At 44.4% G+C, this 10,846-nt stretch overlaps 1 protein-coding gene across 1 annotated transcript; it reads left to right on the top strand.

Moving 5' to 3' along the window:
- The first annotated feature begins 1,223 nt into the window (after positions 1-1,223).
- Positions 1,224-9,645, top strand: LOC103738837 (3 beta-hydroxysteroid dehydrogenase/Delta 5-->4-isomerase type 1-like). The gene is made up of 4 exons (XM_008839007.2): positions 1,224-1,335; positions 1,483-1,687; positions 5,757-5,921; positions 8,467-9,645. The coding sequence occupies exons 2-4, from the start codon at positions 1,543-1,545 to the stop codon at positions 9,276-9,278; spliced, it is 1,122 nt and encodes a 373-aa protein (XP_008837229.1). The 5' UTR covers positions 1,224-1,335; positions 1,483-1,542; the 3' UTR covers positions 9,279-9,645.
- Positions 9,646-10,846: the final 1,201 nt, after the last annotated feature.

Raw genomic sequence — 10,846 nt, 5'->3', positions numbered from 1 at the left:
CTCTGGCATAAAAAAAACTCCCTTTCCTTCATCTGGCATGTCTATTGGTCTCTTGACTACTGAAAGTTTCTGCAACAAAGTCAAGTCCCAGACATCAGACACAGAGCTATAGGATTTGGTGTTTGCCCTGCTGATTTTTATATCTTGCTTTGGTCCAGTATTTCCTCATTATGCCTCCATTTCTCCCTTGTGGAATGGGAATGTATATTCCATTCTACTATTTGTTAGACTATGTACTTTGGCTTGTAAAGTTAAGAGATTGCCTTGAGTCTCAGAAGAGACTTTGGACTTAATTTGAATAGTGTTGAGACTGTTAAAGACCTTGGGAACTTCTGAAGTTATACTAAATACAATTTATGATAAGGTCAGGAATCGATGGGGGTCAGGGAGTGGAAGTGGAATGTGGTGGTTTGAGTGAGAATGTCCCCCAGGGGCTCCAAGTATTTAAATGCTTGGCCTCAGTTGGTGGTGCTATGTGTGGACGTTTAGGAGGTGCAGCCAGTCCTGCTAGAGGAAGCTCATCATTGGAGGTGGACTTTGAGGTTTTTAGCCTTGTTCCCTTTCCTGTTTCTGTCTGTAGGCTTCCTGTATCTGCTTGAAGATGTGAGCCCTCAATTTTCTGCTCTGGCTCCCTCCAGCTCACTCCTGCCTGTACATGATGGATTCTTATCACTCTGGAATTGTAAGGTCAACAAACTCTTCCTTCTATAAGTTGCTGTGGTCATGGTGTTTTATCACAGCAACAGAAAAATATAACTAATATACCACAGAAAAATGTAGCTACTTCTAACTACCAGGAGCCCACTGGTCTTTGTGAGAAATAAAAATTGAGATTTTGGGAAAAATTATGCATATATACATATCCTGGAGGGGCAAGAAATTTCTAAAGTTTGTAATATACAACCAACATCTCAGTGACATGCATAGATAAGAGATAAAATCTGCTAAGGTGGACATTTCTTCCAGATATATTTACTGCACAAGAGGAAGTCTCACATCATGCCTGGAGATTTACCTCCTTTCAATTAAGCTCACGCACTGAGCCCTGGCAGTTTGTATAAACTATTGGCTGTCCTGTTGACGCAGAAACCAAAAGTCTTATCACAATACAACCTTGGAACTGGCTTTCCTTCCTGCTTCAGGAATTAAAGATATAACAGTTATCAATCACCGAGGAGGAGGGATTATGGAAAAAGAGTAAGCAATGAGCATGTCGCAAGAGATAAAAATGATAAGGTGAGTCACACACCACGATGCATAAAACTCAGGTCCTGATTTGGAAGATGAGGAGGCCAGTATCCAGGCTCTTTCAACTGCCTCTTAATTACCTAGCAGGTTAGAACTTTACATTTTATCTTTACTATTCTTGGTACTGGTGGGGACATGTTTTTTCTTTTTTTTTTCTTCTTCTTCTTCTTTAATCAGATGAAGTGAATCTAACGGGTCGCTGGGAAACTGAACTCATTAGGCCTCTCTTTCTAGCCCTTTCCAGGGTCACCCTACATCACACTTGCTCCCCACTGTGATCTTCCTGCACTGGCCATGCCTGGGTGGAGTTGCCTGGTGACAGGAGCAGGAGGGTTTCTGGGACAGAGGATCGTCAGCTTGTTGGTGCAGGAGAAGGACCTGCAGGAGGTCAGAGCCCTGGACAGAGTCTTCAGACCAGAAACCAGGGAGGAATTCTCCAGTAAGTAAGCTAGTGGCTTTGTGTGATTGTGTTATGAATGCTGACTGTGTAAGGGGAGGAGTTCCTGTCTAGTAAAGAAAGGCTGCTTGGAGTATAAGGCTTCTCCCTGTCCAGGCTTATCAGGAAGGTTCAGGATACACAGCATAAAATACATAGCACAGCTGTTGCAAGGCTTGAATTGAGTTTAGCTTGACTCCAAACCAGAGAGGGTGACCGTGGGGCAGCCACTGGGTCTTCAAGCCCCCATCTAGAAATCACACATCTGTACTCTCCCTTACCTACAGATTTTTAATCCGCTAAGGTTGTGGATTTTTCCATTGCTGTGTAATATCTGCCAAAGATAATTAAGTTGCAGACCGCTGCAGTGGGTCTCTACCTCTCCTGCTTGTCCAGTGTTGTATTTTGTTTTGCAGAGGGTAACTGTTTAGCATCTTCAGTGGAAGTGAAATTAAAAAGTTGAATTTGTGTGTGTGAGGGAGACAGAGGGAGGCAGAGAATGAGAGACTGGAGTAGATAGCACACGCACAGGACAGAATGAATAACAGAATCAGGTGAGGACCAGCAGGGCTACAGCGCCTCACCTGGATTCCTCCAACATTTTCCCTAGCATTCCTTTCTATTCTTCAGCTCACAGAGAAAGTGAACACAGACCAGAGCATTATTCTTTTCTGACAGTGTACCCCCCACCAGTGCAAATACAAGAGCTGAACTGACAGTGCAATGTCCCCAGCTGCTGCATCCTCAGATCCTCACAAAAGCCCTGTGTGGCAGGTGAAAAAGGAGGCTCACCCACGTGGACTGCAGGACCTCTAGGCTCAGAAAGGAAAAGCACTGAGTGTGCAGTCTTCTGATTAATGCGTAGTGGAGCTCAGGCCAGAGCCCCATCTCTGAGAGCCTATCACTTAGTCTAGGGTTGACTCTGGACCCAGAAATTCATCATTCTCTTTCATCATTCTCCTGTGTGCCCCAAACCAGTGGTATGTACCTGTCTGTGGCCTAGAAGTACTAGATGTCTATCTGTGAGCTTTGGATGCCCCAAGACCTGACCTGGCACACAGGGCTACTCCTTAGCACTCTAGGACAAATACCATCCCCCTCCGCTTTTCTACTTATCTCCGACTTCTTCCAACATCTAATTTCTTTCTTTATTTCAGTGATATCTCTGCTAACCAAATATTAGCCCACAGTCAATATAATTGTACTTATAATATTTCATTAATGTATGCAACATTTGCCTGATGTTGGAAGAGGGCAATGCTCAGCCTAGAGGAGTATGCTCCAATTGTGATAGACAAGGGCCTGAAGAGAGATGAAAGGTGAGGACCCTTGCAATGTTTTTTTACAGTTCCAGCACTGCGGGACACGATTGCAGTGTCAATTCCTTATCTGGCCCTGACACCCTAAGGAGATACACAATATTTTTCTTTTCTACAGATGGGGGGAAGTCATCGAGAGGTTAATTAATGTGTCTAAGATCCCACAGATAGAATAAAGAAAAATGGGGCACAGCTCAGGAGGGCTAGCCACAGCCTCCACATTCGCAATGAATAGTGCATGTGGTTGGTTTCTTTCAGGTCCTCCCTCCAATGCAACTTATTTCCTAATGAAAATGACATAATCTCTTTGCAAAAACAGTTGCCAAACCCAGTGCCTTGGACAGGTTGAGAACTCTGACTCCACCGTAAAGTATCCAAGGTGTCCTGTCAGGAGTTCTCAGGATTCTTGAGGGCTGACACATAGGAGCCAGTTTCTAAGGATTTGAGCCCCTGCTGTCTTGGCATAACAACTTTTCTGAACCAGTATTCCAGAAGTCAGGAGTACCAGAGAAGCAGAGAAGAGAGGGGGCAGAGGAGACACAACCAGAATTTCTCTCTCAGGCCAGTACCCACGCCCTTCCCACTAGCCTCTTCCCTGCCTTCTTTTACTGAAGGGCCTCCCTGGAGTCACCTAATGAGGGGAAGCTCCCTAGAGAAGATTCCCCTCCACAGAGGATGTTGAGGTCATGAGGTTCAAATTGTGCCCGGTAGCGGTTTCTCAAGCCTTGGATTTCTTCCTCTGATTGTTTTTCTTCCTATTCTTTAGATTTTGCTCCCAAATTCAGGTCAACTGTTTCTTACTCTGTTTCAGGCAAGTTGATTTCAAACAATCAGCCTTGTCTTTGGTGGTACAGAAACAAGCGAGCAAGGCTTAGAGGCAGGGGTGCAGCTTCCAACTAGATGTGTGTTCTTAGTTCTGTCCCCAACCTCACTTCCCTGTCTTTTACGGGGATACCAGAAGCCCTGCCTCATGACATAGCTGGGAAAGGGAATAGCAAAGCATGAAAGTCATGTGCGAATTATGAACTACATGTGAGTCTGGGGTGTTGATGCAGACTTCCTGTAGCGCACTGGTAATTCTGTGAGGTAATTTAGCTGACAACATCACTGCCAGTGTCATCCTGGGGATTCCAGAGAAGTCTGAAGACACTGATGTTTCCACTGCTCCAGGCCACATGGCTGCAGTCTAGGTCCATGGAAGCTGACGCATTTACAGTATTGATGTCTGCATTTCATAATATCGGAGATCTGCTAAGAGAAGTTTAATCAAATTCATCATCAGAGCCCATCCTCAATTCTCTCAGAGAGAAGTGGCTCCTCTTTCCACATAGTAAGTCACGTAACTCTTCCTTTCTACTCAGCCCAGACCTAGTAAGTGCCAGGACCTATCAGGGCAAGGGCTGAAGTTTCTATCTGTATGTCTCCCTCTCCTGGTACCAGCACCTGGCTCCCTCTCATGGAACTCTGGAGCACACATTCTGATTGATCGGTTGCTCACCCACCTGTCTCTTACACTCTGACACCCGTGCATTTCACAGCTCAAGAGCACTGTTACAGCATCCTGCTCTGTCTCTGTTCCTCCTTCAGTCCAAATGCATACATGATTCCTCATTCTCTACAATTAAATTATAATTCTTCCCTTTAAAAAAAAGTATTTACTATTTGTATGTGTATGAGTGTATTGCCTTCATGTATGTGAGTGCACCCGTGTCATGCAGTGCTGTGGAGGTGTAGCTTAACTCTCACCTCAAAGGGGATAAGAGATAGTTTATTCTGGAGCCAAATATGAGTGACCATGGCTTGGGAACACAGATTCAGGTTACCCCAAATTCCATGTTCCAATGTGGTAACAGTTGCCTTACATTTTTATAGTAACAGAACAAAGAAAAGTCATAAATCTAGACACTTTTCAAATACATTGGAGGATACATTCAGTAGGTGGGTTGCAGCAAAGCAGGAGGGTTCTTACTATAGATCTCAGTTGTTATCTGCTGACATTCTTAGTTTTTGGATTGGTGAGACCTGGTGGTCTCCTAAGTTAATACCTTCTAAAAGGTTTTTATCTGTTAGTCACAGGATGTTAGATCAGAAACAGAGGTGAGTAAGGAGTGGCTGTTTAGGGGGCTAAAGATGACCCAAGATAAATGGTGATTAGACTCTGGACCTGCAACATTCCAAACTCTCCACAGTCTCGGGAGTGATAATCAGCTGGTCAGCTTTGCAGGAAGTTTGGTCCTAAGTGTAGGAGTTCTTTTGGGGAACTTTTCTTTCACAGAGGTCAGAAGAGGGCTTCGGATTCCCCTGGAACTGAAGTTAAGGACGCATGATAGCCACCATGTGGGTGCTGGGAATTGAACCTGGGTCCTCTGAAGGAGCAGTCAGTGCTCTTAACCACTGAGCCATCTCTCCAGCCCCTTTTTTTAAACAAAAAAAAATTTGTTTACTATTTTTATAATTCTTCCCTCTTATACTCGACTCCTACCACCTCTTCAGTCACTTTAAAGAACTGATGAAAATCACGTAAGTTTGTGCAAAGTACAGATGGGATCTTACTACTCAAATTCATCTTCTACAACAGGATGGGGGTAGACATAGGTTCTGATTCCCTGTAAATGCTACCTTCTGGGCTTGATGCATTTATTGTTCCTGCGACAAAAAGGCTGCCTCCCTGGTATCTCCTGGGTAGCTGACATGTGTCAAGAAACTTCCCATCCCATGTAGAAAGCTTCCCATGACCTCCCTGTGTTCCACAGAGCTGCAGACAAAGACCAAGATGACAATGCTGGAAGGAGACATTCTGGATACTCAGTGTCTGAAGATAGCCTGCCGGGGTGTGTCTGTTGTCATCCATGCTGCCGCCATCATTGATATCTCAGGTGTCATTCCAAGACAGACCATTATAGATATCAATCTGAAAGGTACAGTGCCCGCAGAAGAGATAGAGCAAGTGGAAAAATGAAAACAGCAAAGCAGGCTGAGCAGGGAAGCCCCTGCTTTGGAACACGGGCCATGTTTTCTCACCACTCCCAGAAGGCAGAACCCAAGGCTTTTAGTCTCAGTGTTTTATGTGAGGATAACAGGCTGAGAGGAGAAGGAAGGTGGCCAAGGCCTCACAGATTGTAGAGAAGGCAGTTGGGGAAACACCAGTCACACCAGTGTTTCCCCAGCTGCCAGGAAAGCTCCCCTGCTCCTCCAAGTCACAGTGACTGGACTCCAACCCAAAGCCCTAATTTACACCCCTCAACAGTTCCCCTCTCTGGCCAGACCCCAATCTTGCAGGCACTTGCTCATCATGCATTTTAGTTCTGAAAGGACCACCCTGCCCACCTCAACGAAGAATTTCTTGGCAGACAGCTAGCAAAGGTGTTTCACAGCTGTTTGCCAGGAAAAATGGGCCAGCACTTGGCACCCCACTATATTTTCTTAGTAGTGATTATTTTACATATCCTTAATACTATCCTTATAGCCACTGTGGGTCTACTCCTGAGGGGGCAGATTCTAGACAACTGCTGAATGTAACTCCCTTTCCTTGGTGAGCCTTTCTGCATTCTGACTTTCTAATATACATTAAGATGAGACACATGATCTCAAAGGATATTTCCATGTAATATCATCACTCTCATCTCCAAGAGTCAATCACTCCATCACCACTGCACCCTCTGCCCTTTTCCCATGTGTGTTCCACATGTTGACTTTCAACTTAATGACTCTAAGGCTTCTTTTCCAAAGCAGTCAGTTGTCTTAGAGTTTCCAGGAGCATCTGAAAAACGTCCCTCTCTGGTTTCTATTCCCCTAACGTACCCCCCACCACACACACACCTGCCGATATGGCAGGAAGGTGCCGAAAGAATCTGGTGTTTGTTGCCTGTCCTCCCCACTGAAAAGACTCACCTGCTGTATTTTCCAGCAACACAAGCTGTGAACTGACAGGGGTGGCATTCATGGCAGTGTTTCACTAAAACGTTGTTACAGAGTAAGAAAACACTTCACGATAATGGTAATTTCCCTCCATTACTAAGCAAAGTCCAAATATAATTGGCGAATATGGTTGATTTTTTTATGAAGTTTTTCTATAGAAAATTAAGTTACAGAGCAATTTTAATGCTCACAAATGAATTAATTTAAGTTCATTTATTAATTTATCAAGCTTTTTACTAATAATTAATTAGCAGTTAATTAGTTGGTTAATTAATTAATGGTCTTTTGTCCAGGACATTGCTCCCTTCCTTGAATGACCAGATGGGGATGCACATTCTGTTCCAGTTCTCTTTAAGCTCATCAGGCTAGAAAAGGCCAGTGGAGGACTCCAGATGTAAACTAGAAGGAATGTCTGTCAGCTTTACTGGGTGTAACTGAGCAAATGTAATCATAGATGGAACTAGGAGTGACTTCACAGAGAACACACGGTCAGGAACAGAGGCCGCATCTCCAGCCTTTCCCCACAGCTCAACAACCATTTGTTCTGTGACTCCAAGGATGGTCCTCATGACAGAGATCTTACTGAGCCTCACCAAATGACCAAAATACCAGCATTCTAATGTCCATGTCAGTGTGTATTCCTTGTACACGATTATGGATAATATTGTGTTATATGGACTTTATTGTCCTTGAGTATGACTGCATGATGGTTTGGGATTTAAAAATCACCTGCCAAGGGACTGGAGAGATGGCTCAGGGGTTAAGAGCACTGCTCTTGCTGAGGACTTGGGTTTGGTTCCCAGCATCCACATAGCAGCTAACAGCCATCTGTAACTCCAGTTCCAGGGGATCTGATGCCCTCTCCTGACCTCAAGGGCATTGTACAACACATTTTCACTTACATAATGCAAGCAAAAATATTTTTAGACATAAAATAAAAATAAATGAGTAATTTTAAAAATTACTTGCCCAGAGCCAGGCCTGATGGTACATGCTTTTAGTCACAGACCTAGGGAGGTAGAAGCAGGCAGATCTCTGTGAGATTGGGGGAAATCTGGTCTACATAGTGACATCCAGGCCACCTGGGGCTACAAAGATACCCTTGCATCGCATCAATAATTAATTAATTAATTAATTAAAACAAAATAAATAAAAATCACCTGCCTATATTGCTAACAATTACTAAATGATATGAATGACAAATAGTGATTTTTCAGGCTGAATTGATTTTTAAGGCTGTATATGGTAGAAACCCTACCTTCTATTCCAAAATCAAAGTACATTGGCGCAATCACAGAGAGAGACACAGAGAGAGGCCTCTGAAGCCTGAAAATCTAGAAACCTTATTACCAGATAGAAAGTGTCATTCCCTTTGTTTTTGTATTATTGATGTGACTATGGCATAGTAGTTCTGAGTGAGGAACCGAGAAGGATGCATGTGAGTCTGTAATAACCAGTTGGCTGTGATTGGGATGGAAATGAACAGGAACTGTGTAGACCCTTGGGCTTATTTCCTGACACTGATAGTGTGCTACTCACCTGCAGGTACCCAGAACTTGTTGGAGGCCTGTGTCCAAGCTAGCATCCCAATCTTCATCTATACCAGCTCAATTGATGTTGCAGGGCCCAACTCATACAAGGAGATCGTTCAAAATGGCCATGAAGGAGAGCATCATGAAAGCACATGGTCTGATCCATACCCATACAGCAAAAAGCTGGCTGAGAAGGCGGTGCTGGCAGCCAATGGGGACATCCTTAATAATGGTGGCACTTTGCATACATGTGCCTTAAGACCCATGTACATCTATGGGGAGAGAAACCCATTCATGTCTGATGTGGTGATTAGAGCCCTTAAGAATAAGGATATCCTGCCTGTTACTGGTAAATTCTCTGTAGTCAACCCAGTGTATGTGGGCAATGTGGCCTGGGCACACATTCTGGCCTCCAGGGGCCTTCGGGACCCCCAAAAGGCACCAAGCATCCAAGGAAAGTTCTACTACATCTCAGATGTCACACCTCACCAAAGCTATGATGAATTAAATTACACCATGGGCAGGGAATGGGGCCTCTGCCTTGATTCCAGGCTGAGCCTTCCTCTGCCCCTACTGTACTGGCTGGCCTTCCTGCTGGAAACAGTGAGTTTCTTGCTTCGTCCAGTTTACAACTATAAGCCTCCCTTTAACCGCCATTCAATCACACTGGCAAATAGCGTGTTCACTTTCTCCTACAAGAAAGCTCAGCAAGATCTGGGCTATGAGCCCCGCTTCAGCTGGGAGGAAGCCAAGCGGGAGACTGCAAGGTGGATCGGGTCACTAGTGAAACAGCACAAGGGGAAGCTCAACACAAAGACTCAGTGATGGGAAGATGGCAGAGACATGACCCTGGATGTTGTCAGGAGATGATTGTCAGGTCCCCCAGAAAGGGACAGAGGCTAAACCACATGTCCTACTGCCTTCTTGTGACACGGTGGACATGTACTGTCTTCCTCAGGTTGCCAGAGGCCTTTCTAGTCACAGGCCCAGCCACAAGCTTTCTGCCCTCAGCAGCTGTCCAAGGATAAGCATGCTGCTGTACTTGAGCAGTTCCAGTATCTTGTAACTTAGAGCTTTGTCTATGGTTTTCTTTCCCCTATCAAATACTACAGTATGTCCTGTCTTTGGAAAACTCCCTATGCTTTATGAAGCTTGAAGAAAGCAACAATAAACATTTCAATGCCTAATGTGAGGATAGTATCTTTCTATTCCTACACATTTTTTATGATTTCCCTTCTGTGGAAATGCATGTCTGCATCCAGATCAGAAATTCAACATAGAATGGAGGTTTACTGAGAGGAAGCAGTATCTGGAAAGGGGTCTGAGATTGACTTCAACCACATAGGTTTGGGGCACAGACGAATATAGATGACTGACATAGACTATCTCATTTCACCCTTACCAGGTCACTAGGAAGCCCAGATTCCTATTCCTGTTTCATAGATAAGGAACCTTGCTCATTGCCTCCCTGACTGGGAAGTGTCACATTCAGTTCACCAGAACCGAGCCCTGGCGTGTGGGCTCTCCTCGAAGGCAGAGCCCCAGACCTCTTGGCTTCCTTCCTTCCTGCCCAGCCCTGTATGTGAGACTCAGTAGAACCAGGACAAACCTTAAGGGGTACCTAGGAAATGTCATGGCTTAGCAAATGGACCTGTGAGGGAGAAGTGGAGAAATTTTAAGCCTCCATTTAATGCCAGTGTCTTGGAAGATTCTGGCATATACCTGGATATCTTTGTGACAGATGGTCTAGTCATTCATAGCCCCATATTTTCACCTTTCAATTCACACAATAAGACAAATAAGTTCCTAGAAGAGGAATAGAAACAGGTTTGATGTGGATTCTCTCAAAAAATATTTTCCCATTCAGCCTGGAATCTGGAGAACACTAACCCCATCTGTAGCTTCACTGCCACTGCCTCCTCCACGTCCCCATTTCACTTACATATTGCCCCACCTTAATTTGTCCTTCGATCCCCTTAGCTCCTTTCCTCCCCTGCACCTCTCCTCTCATCCTTCCCAATATCTCTGTGGAAAGGAAGACAATCAGGACAGGTGTGGACTTAAACAAGAATATAGTTATTAACCAATAGTTCATCAACAGTTGTTAGTTCAACATAAACAGTAACAGGGAAGTAGGTTTAGAAATCCCAGTGTGAGGAGTAGAAAGCTGCCTCTTCTGTGTGGAGGTATCACTGCCAACCCACGTCTCACCCAACATCAACATTTCTTCTAACACTATGCTTATCGTATTTGCAGAAGGCCATTGGTTTGAAGAAAGCTCCTGTGCTTGGCCAGGAAGAAAAACCAAAGTGGAATCTCTCATGTTAAAATTTTATACATCAAGCAGAAACTAAGAAATTTATCATCTCTAGAAAGCAAGAGAAAGAAAATGG

Source organism: Nannospalax galili, unplaced genomic scaffold (assembly GCF_000622305.1).
Source record: "Nannospalax galili isolate Female #2095 unplaced genomic scaffold, S.galili_v1.0 scaffold239, whole genome shotgun sequence".
Taxonomy (NCBI): Eukaryota; Metazoa; Chordata; class Mammalia; order Rodentia; family Spalacidae; genus Nannospalax; species Nannospalax galili.
Note: the sequence above shows the minus strand (reverse complement) of the source record. Positions and strands in the feature narration are given on the sequence as shown.

Bases quoted from the DNA above. Each gene is read 5' to 3' on its own strand.
- LOC103738837 (XM_008839007.2), top strand. From the start codon at position 1,543: ATGCCTGGGTGGAGTTGCCTGGTGACAGGAGCAGGAGGGTTTCTGGGA. The intron at 1,688-5,756 runs GTAAGTAAGCTA...TGTGTTCCACAG, and splicing joins AACCAGGGAGGAATTCTCCA to AGCTGCAGACAAAGACCAAG. The intron at 5,922-8,466 runs GTACAGTGCCCG...ACTCACCTGCAG, and splicing joins TATAGATATCAATCTGAAAG to GTACCCAGAACTTGTTGGAG.